A 19133-nucleotide genomic window follows, 5' to 3' on the forward strand; every position below is an offset into this window, starting at 1 on the left:
AAAGCCTTCAAATATTCATAACACTATTCAAATAAGATAAATCTATTGACAAATTCAAATAACAGACTTGTATTGTATGTTACATTAAACAGTCTAGTATAATACAATAATAATTGATAAATGTAATATAAAGTTAACAAATGTATTTTAGATTTTTTTATGAATCATGAAGATAAGTTATGGCAAATGTATTATCGTTGCTTTCAAACAAAACACATTTTTTAACAATATTTTCTAAAGAAACTGTTTCTTCATTTGTGGATATTCTTCCAAGTTTCATTATTCCAACTTTTGAAGAGGCACATGGATACTGAAAAACATCATTGACATCCATAAATATATAACCTTGCAAAAAGAAATTATGTTGCACTTTTTGGATTCTTGTTATTTTAAAAATATGGCCAGAACACATTTTTACAATGTCATCTGGCTTTTTAATGCTAAGTGTAACTCCTTGAAATATTATACCTTCAAAATTAACATCATCTTCAAGCATAGTATTAAAGTTCATTATAAGAACTTTCTTCTTAATTGCATTTTTATTTTTTAATTTTGGACAGGCTTTTTGTTCAGATATTCTTCTAGCCAACTGACCCAAAGTATTATTTCTTCCTCCAATTAGTCGTTTAATTTTACCAAGATGGTTTTCAAAAGGAAATGCAGATATTGTAGATCAAGACATCTTAGTGTACTCAACATCATCAGCTAAGTGGATTAAATTGTGTATATTCATTACCTGTGAACCAGTGCCATAAAATGACGGAGTTAGCTCAAAGAATTTCCTCAATAACTCTTTGGCATAGTTTACATTATGAAGGCAAAGTTGAGGATCACAAAGTATTCGACAAGCCACAACTAAAAGCAGAAAATGTTTATACATTTGACTAGGCAGAATATTGTGTAGTACCAATGATCCACAGTAATGTAAAAAAAAACGAAATTGTGTGGCTTTCCAATGTGCAAAATTATGTATATCAAATTTTTTTCTTTGAAACTCTTTGGGTATAAAATTCACTAAGATTTTCAATTTTAAATTTAAACATTTAATATCTTCCACAGATAGCTTGCATTTATGGTTTACTTTTTTAGTGCCAATTAACTGCTGCATAATCCATTTCATGACCCCAAGGTAAATTAAATGCATAGAATCCAAGAACATTGATTTAATTGGGTCAAAACCTGGTATATCTAACAATGGGGATTTACCTGAACCTAAATGGTGTTCAATTTGACTTTTCATTTCAAAACTACTTTTTGTTCGTAGCTTAGATCTCATATTAGGATAAACTCTTTTTTTTTAAATTGTCGTCCCTCTGGTCTCGCAACGTTCACATGCATAATAACCACCATGTCCTTTACATTTTTTAACAAATGATCTGGCAGGTGTGTCACAGGAAAAACCTACAACCTCTATTTTAAAGGTCACTTGACCAATATTTACTCCATTTAAAACTAAATATTTTGCTTCAGAGACAAAATCTTCTAAAAAAACATCTACACTTTGTGGTTTAGAATCCCCACTATAAACAGCTATGATAAATGGTTGTGAATTATATTCGTTGTGCAAAATAAGTCCCAAGATAGCCCAAAATTGTTGATTAGAACCATCGAATAATGGTAAACCATCGATATTAAATAATAAACGAATAACACTATCAGTATAATCCTCAGTAATGACATCATTTAAACCTTCTATACCAAGAAACATAAAATATCCCGTTGTGTTTTTTACGCTATTCATTAACTTTATATTTTTATTTGATTTTGTTTGCAACAATGTAACTGCAGACTTTGGTAAATTAGGAATGCTTTCTGCCCTCAGTATTTTTAACAAATCTTCAATTGTTTCAACAGTCAAATGGCTTCGATGTATTACAGCCCATTTTTTTAACTTTTCACAACAATTGGTTTCTGTTAAATCAGGTGATTGCTGATAAAAAGATTCATTACCTGAAAAACTGTCCTCTGGAAATGTACGAGTAAAGTATTCTGAATCAAAAGATGAATCAAATTGGAAAATAAAATTGTTATCGTGTTCAGAAACAGTAATATGAGTATCTTCAGATTGATAGGTTATTAAATTACTAGAAGAATCAATTTCAATAGATGAATCAATTGCAGTGTCCAAATATTCAGATAAATTTTCTTCTGAATAGAAAGCTTTAAATTCATTTTGGTTTTGTTGTTTAAAATGACGGTGTTTCTTTTGTCTATAATATGCAGCCATGCCTTGAAATAACCATAAATAGTATAACTAAATACAACTGAATGTTAAAATATACATTTTATCAATAGTTTTCAAAAGTAAAATTGATTTAAGGTTATCTATTAGCTTATATTTTTAAAATGAAAAACACCCATCTTTAAAATATTTTATAGCAAATACATATATTATTTGATAACATATATTATTATTATTATTATTATGACAGTATATATATATATATATATATATATATATATATATATATATATATATATATATATATATATATATATACATATATATATACATATATGTATATATACATACATATATATATACATATATGTATATATACATATATATATATAATATATACATATATATATATACATAAATGTATATATATATATATATATATACATATATATATATATATATATATATATATATATATATATATAATATATACATATATATATATACATAAATGTATATATATATATATATATATATATATATATATATATATATAAATTAGTAAAAACACTTATCTAATTTTTCTTTTTCTTTGACAGTTTGTTTCTCTATCAGTAGGATCATCAGGAAGCATATATATATATATATATATATATATATATATATATATATATATATATATATATATATATATATATATATATATATATATATATATATATATATATATGCCTATCTCTCTCTCTCTCTCTCTCTCTCTCTCTCTCATTCTGCATTAGTTTCTGGAACAGTAAATACAAATGCACCAAGAATTTCCAGCAGTTGAGGCTTTACTACAGTATTGACATTATTTATAACTTCTAAAACAGTTTTCCATCCTAATAGTATAGGAACAGATTCAGCTTCCCAGTTTTCTAGATTTATATCTAAACAAGTTTTGATAAAACAATAAGAGTCAAAAATGTCATTATCACTTATGACAAAAATAGGTAATGATTTAGTTTTATTAAGAAAATATGTGTACACTTCCTTAAAATCCTCATATAGAAATTTTTCCTTTAACATAAGATATTTTACATTCCTTGCTTCATTACAAAATCAGCCCACTTTTTTAAATAACTAATTATGGTACTATAAAATCTCACTAGAACAGAAACTACATGCTCTCTATCTAATAATGCTTCTGCTTCAAGTTTGTTTGAAAGATTATCTGCCATAAATGGTATAAATTTGCATGCAAGTGCTTGTAAAACTCCATTGATACTTCTACTGCACTTTTATCATTTCCTTCTAACTTTTTGACAGTCTCACCAAACAAATGAAATTGGGATTTTACACAATGTTGAAATTAAAAAGTGATTTCTAATAATTTATTGCTCTGTTCTTTTAAGAACATTGAGCACTCTATTTTATGGAATACATTTATAATTGTTGTTTTATATATATATATATATATATATATATATATATATATATATATATATATATATATATATATATATATATATATATATATATATATATATATATATATATATATATATATATATATATATATATTTAATAATAACTTAACTTATAACAGTATATTAACGAAAAATGATAATAGCAAAATTTGTTTTATATTTTATAAAATTCTAAACAAGTACTTATTAATCAAAACTATTTTTAACTGACAGTTTACCAAGACAAAGATGAAAAATCAAGTAACATACGCCAGATTTTATTAAATAAAAGTGAATCTGGTTTATAATTACCATAATTAATTATCGTGTGCCAATAATTATTGTGACAGATTAATCTGGCACATTAATGCACATGTGCCAAAAAAGATTTTTTTTGGCAAAAAAGAATTCGAATTCTTTTTTCGAGGCCCAAAAATCCGTTATGTGCCAACACTGGAATAAGGGATCATTTTACGTATACACGCGCAGCCTTGTCTAACATTTTAATCGGTGCTTTGCCTGCACTGGCCGGCCAACGATTGGTTAGCCAATACTGGCGCAGTACTTCGCCTGTTATAAGTAAAGGCGCAACACAAAAATTTCCGATTGGGTACTACATCCTAACTCTTGCAGTAGTAAATACTACTGTAAAAAGTTTAGATGTCGTATGATGTAAATAATGTAAATTTCACTTATGTCAGCACACATCATTACAGTAATTTTGTATAAAGGTTAACTATTTTTTTATATTAAACAGTTTGAATAACATTTATGCAAGATATTAATTAAAAAATAAAACAGAAATGGTTAAAGAAAAGGCTATTTAAAGGTTTGAAGATAAAGTTTATATATATATGTTTGTGTGTGTGAATATATATATATATATATATATATATATATATATATATATATATATATATATATATATATATATATATATATATATATATATATATATATATATATATATATATATAGTTGATGATGGTTTTGTTGTTTCACCCTTACTTCACTTGTTATAATTTAATTTGTTGAAATCTGTACTAACTCTATTTTCTTACATTATTACTAACAAAATTAATATGCTTATTTGATACATAGTTTTATGAGGTAGTAATTGAAATATTGAACTTATTTAGGTTAATTTTACTTGTGTCTAAAGTAATTTTCTTTCCTAACAATAACAATTTTATAACAACATAAAATTGTCTATATTTATGCATTTAATAGTTGCCGGTTGAAAAAATTACACTTGGTAAATGTAATTGGCATAGAAATGATACTCATAAATGTTTAATAAATTGTATTTGATATTAGCTGATTGGGCTGTTCAGTTTAGTGTTAATTAGACTACTTGTCATCTTTAGACATCTTTACTATGTATTATTTGTCTAATTCATCCTGATTTGCCTGTTTAAAAAACTCAACACAATTTTATAGTTGCATATCGAGCAGGTGGTTATAATTTTTATTTTGGTTCAGCAATTAGTTTAACAAATATTAAATCATGTTTACAATAAAATTGCAATACTTTCAGCTCCCTATGGGAAGTTGAATATCGATGGTTTGCCTTTGTTTAAAAGTAGCAAAATATCATTTTGGCCAGTTTTGTGTGTTTTGCAAGGTTTTAATTTTAAAAAACCTGTGTGATTCAAGTCTGTTAAAAATCACATTCATTATCGCACTTAGATAAAGTTAAAGACATTGCAATTTTAGATGACAGAATTCTCAAGTGTGTATTCAACAAGTTGATGATGGTTTTTGTTGTTTCACCCTTACTTCACTTGTTATAATTTAATTTGTTAAAATCTGTACTAATTGTTTTTGATTTCATATTTTATATTCATTAGATTTTTGAGACTTTTGGTATTTTGAATATATACATGTATGTATATATATATATATATATATATATATATATATATATATATATATATATATATATATATATATATATATATATATATATACAGTATCGGACAAAACATTTGCAACCAAATAATGCTAATTTAGTTTCTTTATATAAAAGTGCTGCATTTTTTCAATTTAGAGAAATAACTATGTAACTGTTTAGAGACAAAGTTCTTCAAGTTTTATTCATCACAAAGTTCATTATTTGTACACGAAAATTAATAAATTAATCAAAAGTATTAAAAAAAGTTGATTTCCTTCTGGACAAAACAAGTGCAACTCGACAAAATGTTGACCAAGCTGTATTTCGCTATCAATATTTCGTGGCGAATCCTTTGTTGTCGATCACAGCCTTGCATCTTCGAGGCATAGATTCGATCAGGTGATCAATGAAACTTTGTGGAATCGCTGCCCAGGCCTTTTGGATTTGTTCAAACAGTTGATCCTTATTACGAACACTTTCACGATTAATTCTGCGGTTGACGATCTCCCACAGGTTCTCGATAGGGTTGAGATCCGGAGATTGAGGCGGCCAATCCATCATCGATAGGTGGTTGTCTTGAAACCACTGCTTGACTACTTTTGCAGTGTGTTTCGGATCGTTGTCTTGCTGAAAAACCCATTTTATTGGCATATTCCATTCAGCATGAGGTAACATAACATCTTTCAGGATATTTTTATACATGAAACGGTCCATTATTCCATCGTTTCGATGTATTGGACCTAGACCGTTAGCAGAAAAACACCCCCAGACCATTACATTGCCTCCAGCATGCTTCACGGTCTTATGGCAATAACGTAAATCGAGGCGTTTTGCGGCCGGTCGACGTACACGGCAAATGCCATCGCTCCCAATGATGTTGAACTTCGATTCATCACTGAAAAGGACAGTTCGCCATTTCTGCACATTCCAGTCAATATGAGATGTAGCAAACAGGAGTCTTTTCTTCTGGTTTTTTAGTAAAATCAGCGGTTTCTTTGCAGGGCGTCGAGAAAACAATCCGGCTTCAACAGCACGTCGTCTGATTGTTCGGTGCGATACAGGCAGCCCTAATTGCTTTTGTATCTCGATTGATGATATCCAGGGATCCTTCTTGACGGATCTGGCGATCATAGAATCCTCTCTAGAAGTGGTGGAACGCAGTCTTCCACCTTTGTTATCTGCTGCCAACTTCCCCGTAGAACGATATTTAGAACATAGTCTTGATACGGTCCATTTTTTCACGCGATATTTATCACAAATACTTTTTTGTGACACTCCACTTACGTAATCGCCAATAATTTTCTTTCTTAGTTCCAATCCAAGACTGTCGGGAGCCATTTTCGCACTTGAAGTCATAAAGATAATAAATATTTCTGGATGCTACTGGATCCCAGACAGCCTACGACACTGGGCCAGAATTCCGGCGAATCATCGCACGCCGTGACGACAAGATTAGTAACGGGCCAGTACTGGCCCGAGTCTGGCATGCTTCTGGCGAGTAGTCGTACGCCATTGCGATGGCATTTGATATTGGGCCAACAATGGCCCGATTGTGGCGGCTACAGAGTTTTGGCCGAATGTCGTTTTGCCATAACCGCCATTATTTTGAATATTTTCTGCGTCATCCATTGTGATTTTATAGACGCGAAGACAAATGCTTACAAGATATATTTCGCAAATTTCTTGCTTTTGCTGTTGTTTTTTTATTATGTTATTATTACAAAACGTATTGTAATAATAATAGCAAATGTACGTTTGCTATTAAAAAAAATGTTGCTTTTTTTTTAAAACGTATAATTACCCAGACAGCCACCCGTTAGAGGCCCAATGCTGGCCCAGTTCCGCTTGCCACAGTGGCGCGATGCCGGCAATTGATCACGGCCCAATGTCAAAACGGCCAATGGCCCAGCATCGCTAGCCAGCACTGGCCCGGGATCATTTTCCAGCATTCGTCCGTGATCGTATGCCAGCACTGACCCGTTACTTTTAACCAATATACATTCACTAACGCACTATTATTAGCCATTTCTAATGTGATATCGCACAAAAAGCAAATACAAAAGTAAATATTTTTTGATATTTATTCCAGTTCAAATTGACAAAAATAATTTTAAATAGTACAGATATTATTGATAGTTTGAAATAGTGCTATTTATCAAACGGGTTTTTTCGTTCTTCTCAAGCCTTTCGTCCACCATTTCGATCTCCTGAAAGCTGAAAATACTCTTCAGCCAACGCTCAAACTCTTCGCTTGATGCTCCCGAGTTTAAATGATTTAGTTTTACAGCACCTAAATACAAACTTTAACTTGACAAAATTATAAATATAACAATTGAACACATACAAATAAATATATATTAAATAAAAATAAAGATTTCTTCTTACCCAATAAAATCTTTTTCTTCTTCAAGTTTTCCACTGAAATAACCAGCTCTTTTTTAACAGCTGTAAAAATCAGGATCTCTTAGAAAATTCACATTTAAAAAATAAACATTTACAAAAATAAACATTTACAAAAATAACTTAAAATAACTGAAAGTATAAATTCTAAGCATATTACTACTAACCAGTGCAATGAAGTGTTCCTTCACTCACTTTGGCAAGAATCCGTCTGACAGATGAACATCGATTGAATGTCAATGAAGACCCTGAAAACTAAAATTAAGAAGAAAAAATTAATGAAACTGCTTATTTTAACAATAGGTTAATGTGCATTTTATTGCATATTCATACATATATATACACATAGTTATAGTGCATTCCAAAAATGAGGAGAGTGACCATTGACAAAATAATTTAATGAATATAATACAAGTATCAATAAATTACAACCTTAAAAGTTATAAATTACAACCTTTAACTTAAATTCATGACTACATTGCAGTGTACATATATATACTAAAAATACCAAAGTATCTCAAAAATCTAATGCAAATAAAATATGAAATCGAAAACAATTCATTAAACATTTATGGGAATCATTTCTATGCCAATTACATTTACCAAATGTAATTTCTCCATTCAGCAGCTATTGAATGCATAAATATAGACAATGTTATAAAACTGTTATTATAAGAAAGAAAATTACTTAAGACACGAGTAAAATTAACCTAAATAAGTTAAATATTTCAATTACTACCTCATATAAAACTATGTATGGAATAAGCATATTGATTTTGTCAGTAATAATGTAAGAAAATAGACTTAGTACAGATTTCAACAAATTAAATTATAACAAGTGAAGTAAGGGTGAAACAACAAAACTATCATCAACTTTTTGAATACACACTTGAGAATTCTGTCATCTAAAATTGCAATGTCTTTAACTTTATCTAAGTGTGATACTAAATGTGATTCCTAACAGACTTGAATCACACAGGTTTTTTAAAATTAAAACCTTGCAAAAGACACAAAACTGGCCAAAATGATATTTTGCTACTTTTAAACACCACCACCAAAAATAATCACCACCTGCTTGATATGCAACAATAAAATTGTGTTGAGTTTTTTAAATAGGCAAATCAGGATGAAACAGACAGAGAATACACATTAAAGATGACAAAGCAGTCAGATTAACACTAAACTGAACAGCCCAATCAGCTAATAGGGTAGTCAAATCTGATGAGAATATTTCATCATCATTATTATAACTAAAATTTAAATATGACCAAGTTCAGTTTCAACATTAACATTGTTATCTGAAAATATATTAACAACAGTTCCAAAAACTGAATCATTATTATCTACAACTTTTTCACTTATAGCAGGAAAATTGTCTTTTCTAGATATGTATGAGGGGGTAACAGTTATCTCACCAAATGAGTTTTGTAGATTAAATATTTCACAACTGATATCTTCATTAAATATTTGTTTCAAGCTTTTTAAAATAACTCTAACTATATATGTAACAGAACAATACATTATCCCGAAGTTAAGATGGAAAAATATATAAAGATTTAATTTGGATGGCTCACTCTTATATTGAATTGCTAAAATGAGAAAAGTAACAATTGACAAAGTCCTTTCATGATTATAATGTAAATGACAATAGATTACAACCAAGGTCACTTAAAATGAGTTTAAAACTAACTTAAATTAAATAAGATTATTTTAATGACAAGTAATAATAAAGGAGCATATAATAATAAAAACAACAATAAATTAATAACAGCAAAAACAACAACAAAAATAAACATAATAACAATATATATATATTGTTATTATCTTTTCTTTGTTGTTGTTATGCCATTATTTTGTTATCATCTTTATATATATATATATATATATATATATATATATATATATATATATATATATATATATATATATATATATATATATATATATATATATATATATATATATATATTTAATATATGAACTTCAATAAATATGAATTCTCTCAATACTAATTTTTTATTTTATCTAAGAAATTTTCGCTAGATTATTGATACTAGCATCTTCAGCTTTAATTACAAATTATTTATTAAATTAAATTACAAACAAACATTAATGTCACAAAGTGACATTACCATTAATATCTAGTATAATTTTTTATTTTATCTAATAAATTTTTGCTAGTATCAATAATCTAGCGAAAATTTATTAGATAAAATATAAAAGTAGTATTGAGAGAATTCGTATTTATTGAAGTTCATATATTAAATTTATTCAACTCTCATACAAGATGTCATCATTTAAAATATATATATATATATATATATATATATATATATATATATATATATATATATATATATATATATATATATATGTATATATATATATATATATATATATATATATATATATATATATATATATATATATATATATATATATATATATATATATATATATATATATATATATATATATATATATATATATATATATATATATATATTCACACACACAAACATATATATAAATAATATAAAAAAGGTGTTAATTAAAAAACTTCATTATCTTACAGTTATTGTGATTAAAACTTTATCTTCTAACCTTTAAATAGCCTTTTCTTTAACCATTTCTGTTTTATTGTTAAATCAATATCTTGCATAAATATTATTCAAACTGTTTAATATAAAAACATAGATAACCTTTATACAAAATAACTGTAATGATGTGTGCTAACATAAGTGAAATTTACATTATTTACATCATACGACATCTAAACTTTTTACAGTAGTATTTACTACTGCAAGAGTTAGGATGTAGCAATTGCAATTCTAATTACAACATAATTATACGTTTTTAAAAAAAAGCAACATTTTTTTTAATAGCAAACGTACATTTGCTATTATTATTACAATACGTTTTGTAATAACAACATAATAAAAAAACAACAGCAAAAGCAAGAAATTTGCGAAATATATCTTGTAAGCATTTGTCTTCGCGTCTATAAAATCACAATGGATGACGCAGAAAATATTCAAAATAATGGCGGTTATGGCAAAACGACATTCGGCCAAAACTCTGTAGCCGCCACAATCGGGCCATTGTTGGCCCAATATCAAATGCCATCGCAATGGCGTACGACTACTCGCCAGAAGCATGCCAGACTCGGGCCAGTACTGGCCCGTTACTAATCTTGTCGTCACGGCGTGCAATGATTCGCCGGAATTCTGGCCCAGTGTCGTAGGCTGTCTGGGTTGACACGGACCAGACTTAAGAAAAAGAAACAAACCAAAATAGTTGCACTTGTTTTGTCCGCTGCATAATGGCACTTGTCAACGAAATTCTGCCTGTGTGCTGTCACCTGTCAGCTGATTGCTCATGTCATGGCATGCTATGACTGCAGACTCCTGAACTGTTTGCTGTGGTGGTATAGTTCGTTTCGTTTTTAAGACATGTAAAATTAGGAACACTTTTTAGCATTGTTCGATGTTGGTTGCAAATGTTTTGTCCAATACTGTATATATATATATATATATATATATATATATATATAGTTAATGTAATCATACATTAAAGTTAAAATTTTGCTCAGGTGCTATAAAAATAAATCATTTAAACTCGGGAGCATCAAGCGAAGTGGTTGAGTGTTTGCCGAAGAGTATTTTCAGCATTCAGCAAATCGAAATGGTGGACTAAAACCTCGGGAAGAACCAAAATATTCGTTGAATAAATAGTACTATTTCAATCTATCAATATCTGTACAATTAAAATTATTTTTGTCAGTTTGAATCGGAATAAATTTCAAAAAATATTTATTTTTGTATTTGTTTTTTGTGTGATATCACGTTTTCTTCAGAAATGGCTAATAATAGCGTACTAGTGTATGTTTATTGTTTAAGAGTAACGGGTCAGTGCTGGCATACGATCACGGACGAATGCTGAAAAATGATCCCGGGCCAATGATGGCTAGCGATGCTGGGCCATTGGCCGTTTTGACAATGGGGCGTGATCAATTGCCGGCATCGCGCCGCTGTCGCAAGCGGAACTGGGCCAGCATTGGGCCTCTAACGGGAGGCTGTCTGAGAAGTTTCTTATATTATTATTTTTTTAATGAAAAAAAAATTCTTTAAAAAAATAATTAACTTTGTAGCTAAACCGTTTGTTTTGATTTTTTTTAAAGATAATTTCTTACAGAAACTTAAGTATAAAATAGGTGAAAAAATTTTGATAAATAATCAAGAAATTAAGAAAGACAAGCTGAATTAGTTAAAAATAAAATTAAAGTTTATCTTATTAGAAATAAAACATACAAAAAGTTATTTGTTAGTTAGTAGTAGGGAGATGCCGGTTCTACGCCATTGATACTTTTCCATATATTATTTTAATGTGCGTGCAAACTTTTAAAAATGTCGTGCTAACTTTTTTTGACTACCTTTTGTTTTACATTATTGTTTTTAATCTGTAATTGAACATAGTCATAAGAATACATAGTCTGGAAACACGGACCGTTTCCATTATTTTTCGATTTTAACTTGAAAACTGCACAACGACCCGGCTAGGGTTAGGACTATTGTAATTGTAATTGTAAAAATTAAATACAATTACACATTACAATACAATATTATTGTATTGTAATATTACAGAAACAATAAAAAAAATTTATTTTGGTATTGTATTGCTGTGATGAAAAACAATTACAATAAGTATTGTATTGTTTTTTTTCTAACAATACAACAAAATTCAAGAACTATTGTATTGTATTGCTGTGATGAAAAACAATTACAATAAGTATTGTATTGTTTTTTTTCTAACAATACAACAAAATTCGAGAACTATTGTATTGTATTGTTTTAATGAAATAAAATTACAATAATTATTGTATTGTTTTGATGAAAACAATTACAATAGCTATTGTAGTGTATTACTTTACATTATAGCAGAAAAGCTGACGTATTTTAACGTATTTATTAAGGTTGTTCACGGAAGCAAAAGTTGAATTTTCGATAAAAAAAAAAGTTTTCGAAACTCTATTTTTGTTTCGGTAAGCTCGAAATAATTTCAAACTAATTAATTTTGCATCGAAACGATTTTTTCATTTCGAAATTGTCAAATTTGTTTCGAAATATTTTTGCGATTTCGAAATTCTGAAAATATTACCGAAACATTTTTTCACTTTCGAAATTCTAAAATTTGCTTCGAAATATTTTCGTGATTTCGAAATTCTAAAAATATTACCGAAACAATTTTTTACTTTCGAAATTCTAAAATTTGCTTCGAAATATTTTTGCAGGGATTAGAACCCCAAAAGTTCGTTTACAGGGATTAGAACCCTCAGGATAAGATAGGGGGTTGTTATTTTGTGACATTTTGTGGAAAAGGGAGGAGAGGGATCTGAAAAGTTTTTGCGTGACATAATTTGCGAATGACCACTTACATCTACACGGTGAAATGTTTCTTATAAAATATTAGTCCTCTCAAAGTGAATAAAACCTACCTATAGCAAAAGCTACTTAAGTGTTTTTGTCTACAATTTAAATTGTAAAATTTGAACGTAGAGTTTTTAAAATTTTTACTATTTAAATTTTTACTTATTGATTATTGAATGAAGATGCTTAAAAGCATCTTCATTCAATAATCAATATGATGGAGGGAGATACTATATTTTAATTTCTAATTTGATATGAAAGGAAGGGGGGTAAATATTTTATTCCGGCTCTGAAAAAACTACATTCTATTCAACAGTCATATTTGCTTTTGTTAACAAAATAAAATTAAAAAGATTTATAATGTTCAATCAAATAAAAAGATATTAGAAATACATGTATAAGTACTATTATTCAACTAAATAGACTTTTAGTCGATTAGTAGAAAATCCAAAGTCGATTACATCGACTCTTAGATTTTTAAAAGTCGACTAATTTCGACTTTTAGTCGATTTAGTCTAAGTCGATAACAACTTTGAACACTTTTTAATTTTAAATTTGCTTAACGTAAGTTTAAACTTTAGATTTAGAATTTACATAAAAGTACGTGCGCTTTTCATAAATGATATAATTATGATATTTAAAAGTTATAATATGCAATTCCTTTAAGGCCTGTAACGCACGTATATGAAATCATTGTTGCAATGTAAACGGCTAATTACTCTCTTGGGATTATTTAGATGAGATTTACAACAATTTCAAACAATTATATTTATAACTTAGCAATCTTTTTGTTACGTAACTCAAAATTTTAGTTTGAGCTGTTGAGGCGAAATCAAGTTATTAGGTTTTAAAGATTTACTAAAAACACTTGCTTTACAACACATTTTACGCCATTATGGATAGTAAAATTAAAAAAAAAAAAAAGCTGTTTTTTATTTTATTTTAATATAAATTTATTCTCATCAAAAAAAAAAAAAATCATAATTTTGATTACTAAAAAAAAACTTGTTTTCAGTTGTGTGCCACCTTAAATTTACCGAGATAGTATTATTTTGCCATATATACATATATATGTATAATATATCTATATACATTATACATATATATGTATATATGGCAAATTATTATATATATATATAATATATAATATTTAATTGTATAAATATATAATAATTATATATATATATATAATATATAATATATATACATATATATTATATATGTATATATATATATTATATATACACATATATAATATATATGTATATATAAACACCCCGTGGTAAATTATTTAGGCACCCGGATATTTTAATATTATTATGCAAATAAAATATAAGGTATTAAAATTACTTTTTGGAATAAATTTAACTTTCCAAAATTCTTTTTTTTTCTTCTTGTAATTAATTTCACTTTTCGAAATTCTGTTTTTTTCTTTGGAAATTAACATCAGTTTTCGAAATACACATTTTTTTTTCGAAGTTAATTTCACATTTCGAAATTCTGTTTTTTCTTTCGAAATTAATTTCACTTTTCGAAATACACTTTTTTTTTTCGAAGTTAATTTCACATTTCGAAATTCTGTTTTTCCTTTCGAAATTAATTTCACTTTTCGAAATGCACTTTTTTTTTTCGAAGTTAATTTCACTTTTCGAAATTCTGTTTTTTCTTTCGAAATTAATTTCACTTTTCGAAGTGCAATTTTTTATTTCGAAATTAATTTCAAATTTCGAAATTCCTTTTTTATTTCCGAAATTAATTTGGCTAGTTCGATTATCTTCATAAGTTTTTAGAGATTTCGAAAAAAAAGAAGTATTTCGGTACCGTTTTAATCGAAAATTTTCGAAATTTGCAATTTCGATAATGAACCTTAGTATTTATATTCATCTCTGACGAACTTACTATTATTTTTGCTATTTTTTTTTATTTACGGATTTGCAACATATTGGAAATTTTATTTTTTACATATTTAGATTTCGCATCACTTATCTTGTTATGTATTTCTATGCTCTAAATGGCCGCAAAATATTGCCTGTCTGATGATAGCCTTACTATTATGAAAAATAACTTTCATAAATTATTTTATTCAGCCCTTTTATTTTTTCCTCTTGATTTTAATACTGCAAAGGAACTTAAAATATATACGAAAATTAACTTTAGTAATACAAACAGTTAAACATAATATTCTTCTTAAATATAAATGTTAATGTCTTGAAATGTTGAAGAACCAACATAAAAAAATTAATGATGACGAAACGAAGAGCCAAAAGGAGATTTTTCTTGATGCGTTTAAGGCCTGAAAATAAAACAAAATGTTAACCGTACTATTTTTAACAATATCTTCATATTCATTATTTTTCCAAATATCTCATACTTTTTCTTACAAAGATTTTAATTGCTAAAAGTTATACTGGAATGAGTTGTGTTTATAAGATTTTGGTATAAGAATAAGACTATTAGATGTTTAAATATTTCCAACGAATAAATACCTGCACCGTAAAGTTGCTTTTGTTTGAATTCAGGGTGATGTGTAATCATCATTATCATCAAAACTCTGACTTGAACCACTGGAGACCTGATTAAGTTGATCTTCATCATCTTCTAAATCAATCTCTTCAAATTGGCTATGAGATGCATTGCGCTTAACTGAAGTTGAGGTTCTGCTCGAGGAGGCAGCAGACACGGAACTGTTCATGATCAGACTTAGATGGACCTTCAAGTTGACTTGAATAACATTATTTCAGCATTTTTACTCTTCTTGATACTTTGTATCAAAATATGATATTTCCTAACAGTTTTAGTCAGTTAAATTAAAAGTTTGCATTTTGACAGTTTTATAATATATTTATTTTTAATTAAATTTTTTTAATTTAAATTTTTCAAATTAAAGTAAAATCAAAAATCAAGTTGAAAGAATTAAAAAAGATAAATTTGTTACAGCAACCAACAAACCCTCTAACAAACTGCATTTACCTGATTAAAGTTGTAAATCCCACTGAATTATGACTTTGCTGCTGTTTTGATGTATATACACCAGACGAGCCACATTAGTTGGGTCCAAACGACTTCGTAGTAGAGTTACAATATTTTGTGCCTCTGAGAAAACTTGTTTTGATGCTGCAGAAGATGCTAGGACGGAGAGCACAGCACGAGCAGCTGTAGACAAAAGTGGAAATCAAAAATCATTTTGTTTCCACCAGCAAAGGACATCATTATCTTTTGGCACTTTGACTTTTGAAAAAGCTTCCCACTCCATTAAAATAAGAAGTTTCTCTTCAGCTCCAACCATTGGTCTGTTGCTTTTTCTTCATCTCTGCAGGCTTCATAAAGGGGGTCGTTTTTACGGGAAAACTCCTAAAAAACCTCTGGGCGTGTTGCAGAGGTCCATTCTTCGTAGGAAGAATGTTCATTGATAATTTCTCGTTTGACCTTTTCGAATAATGCCAGGGAGAATCGACGTAGAACCACACCACGGTAACGTGAATCTAAAAAGTTGGCTTCAGCAAAAGCTTTCTCATCGCAGCCATGATTCTTAAACTTTTCTTCATCTTAGACAAAACAGCTGCACAGTAGTTCTTCACATCTTCTGTGTTTTCTTCTGTCATGCTGTCAGAGAAGATTTTGTGCAAGTTGAACACTACGGGAATGACTTCATGAATTGATGGCTTGTCTTCAACAGACAAGGTGTTGATTGCGCCTTTAAGCCTTTTCATCAAGGGCAAAACTTTCTGCCAGATTTCAAAAATGGATTCATCAGGAATTTCTCTCCACCAGGTATTCTGCTTGACAGGGAATTCTTTTTCTTTCCTTTTCTTTGTATGTACAAAAGAATAGGCTTCGCATCTAAAATTGACTTCAAGCAAAAAACATACTATTCCAGCGTGTCTTGACTAAGCTTTGAATTTTATGGAGTGGTCCTTCAAACAAATTTTTTTGTTTCAAGTGCGCTGCAGTGGCCTCCATTTGACCTGCAATCATAAAACTAACCTTTTTACTGCATTTGATTAAGAATCTTTCAAAAATTGAAATTTTCTTTTGACTTAGGCAACTCAGAAAGTTTAACTTGTCACGCTTTTATATTGACACGCTTTAACATTGTCTGGACACGGACTGTGTCAATTCTTCCGCGGAAGAATTATTTATTACGTAATAAAAAACCATGACTATAAAACAATAAAAAACCTAATTTGTACTAGTCGGCTGGAAAGAATTAGGCAGTCTAAAATTAAAGTTAAAATACAATTTTAGACTTATCAAAGTTTAAAATTTTAGTTAATTAAACGTTTATTGTGTAAATACTAAGTAGATAGCAATTCAACATAAAATATTTTTTGAATCGGGTAAAATCGGTTGTACCCGAGAATGAACCACAAAATATTTAAGAAGATTTTAGTTAATAATATATTATATAAATTACAACTAATATAATTAATGAAATTCTATATAAGTTTTGGTATACTCTTTTTACAATACAAGACTTTACTTATAAATAGTTTTATTAGAAATTTCCCGAATTTTAAATTGCTAATTCAGGATAATTTCGTAGCAATAAGGTTTTTAGTTTCCGCTCATTGTGGTATTTCATTGGTATTATTACGTAAGGCATACGTTCGCAAATGTTCTTTTGATAATTAATCCGTACCAAATAAAAAGAGTGTAGTTTTTAATTTATTTTGTTTGCAGACAAAAAGCCGCAGAAATTTAATTTTTGATCTTTTTGACTACGTTGGTAGTGCTATGGTGGTTCTCAGTTCTTCAGGAAAAGCTAGCACTAGCTTTTCAACTGTTTTAGCTACTTAGCTAAAACAGTTGAAAAACATCCAGCAATTGTTGATTGTGTTTGTACATTAATGTCATGTTCTGGAAGGTGTATTGAAAATTGCGATTGCAGGTGTTGGAGCTATGTTGGCTGGAAAGACGTTTCCACACAGTATTAGAGTATTACGTATGATCGTGGAAGAACTAATTTCACTTTTGTTCTCTAAAGACATAAGTGATTTTGATTCTTTAAATATTCATCTGAAAAAAAACAGCAAGTAATAGTAGAGCATCAAAACATTGAATCGACTGTTTAATAAAGCCAGTTTTCATTGTGTTATCCCAGTAGGCACGGGACCTAAAGAAGATGTCTTTTGAACGTTGAAAAGACGTCCAAATCGTTCAAAAGAATTTAAAAGGTGTCTTTTTTACGTTCTGTATCCACTGGAAATATTTATACGCGCCGAACGCGAAAGTAACTGGACTTTGCATTTGTGGGCAATTTGACGAGCATTCTGTAGTTTATTGGGCCGGGCGAATAAAAATGAGCAATTGCTTTTACTCAGTAATTGGTCAGCTTTACGTGAATAAAAACTTCAACAACTTTTCTTAAGTTTTTATTCACGTAAAATTGAGCAATTACTGAGTAAAAGCAATTGCTCATTTTTATATATTCGGCAACTAGACTATTAAAACATTTATTAAGTTTTGACAATAAAATAATTTTTTTTATTACAATAACAATATTGTTATAGTATGACAAAGACGAATTACAATACAATATTTATTGTTATTGTAGTGGGTCATTACAATACATTTTTTTTTCAGATATTGTTATTGTTTTATAAAGATGAATTGCAATACAATATTTATTGTTATTGTAGTGGGTCATTACACTACATTTTTTTTTCAGATATTGTTATTGTTTTATAAAGATGAATTGCAATACAATATTTATTGTTATTGTATTACAGAATTACAATAGTTATAAATCACAAGTATTGTTATTGTTTCTAAATTAAGTTAATACA

General features: G+C 28.3%; 3 protein-coding genes and 1 pseudogene across 3 annotated transcripts; all 4 read right to left on the bottom strand.

Moving 5' to 3' along the window:
- Window positions 1–26: 26 nt before the first annotated feature.
- On the bottom strand, window positions 27–1276 carry LOC149882915 (uncharacterized). Its single transcript, XM_090100918.1, has one exon. It carries the CDS (start codon window positions 1274–1276, stop codon window positions 674–676), a length of 603 nt encoding a protein of 200 aa, XP_089957044.1. The 3' UTR covers window positions 27–673.
- Window positions 27–2402, bottom strand: LOC149882914 (uncharacterized). Its single transcript, XM_090100917.1, has one exon. The coding sequence runs from the start codon at window positions 2225–2227 to the stop codon at window positions 1298–1300; it is 930 nt and encodes a 309-aa protein (XP_089957043.1). The 5' UTR covers window positions 2228–2402; the 3' UTR covers window positions 27–1297.
- A 5177-nt stretch (window positions 2403–7579) lies between these two features.
- Window positions 7580–16039, bottom strand: LOC149882916 (uncharacterized). Its single transcript, XM_090100976.1, has 5 exons — window positions 15904–16039; window positions 8376–8419; window positions 8089–8176; window positions 7907–7984; window positions 7580–7811 (listed from the first exon to the last, which is right to left on the bottom strand). Exons 1-5 carry the CDS (start codon window positions 16037–16039, stop codon window positions 7648–7650), a joined length of 510 nt encoding a protein of 169 aa, XP_089957102.1. The 3' UTR covers window positions 7580–7647.
- Window positions 16040–16246: 207 nt separating this feature from the next.
- LOC149882917 (uncharacterized) lies at window positions 16247–17505 on the bottom strand (annotated as a pseudogene).
- Window positions 17506–19133: the final 1628 nt, after the last annotated feature.

This window comes from Hydra viridissima, unplaced genomic scaffold (assembly GCF_058129835.1).
Source record: "Hydra viridissima isolate aposymbiotic clone 2 unplaced genomic scaffold, HvirCarnegie_v1 scaffold_10, whole genome shotgun sequence".
NCBI lineage: Eukaryota > Metazoa > Cnidaria > Hydrozoa > Anthoathecata > Hydridae > Hydra > Hydra viridissima.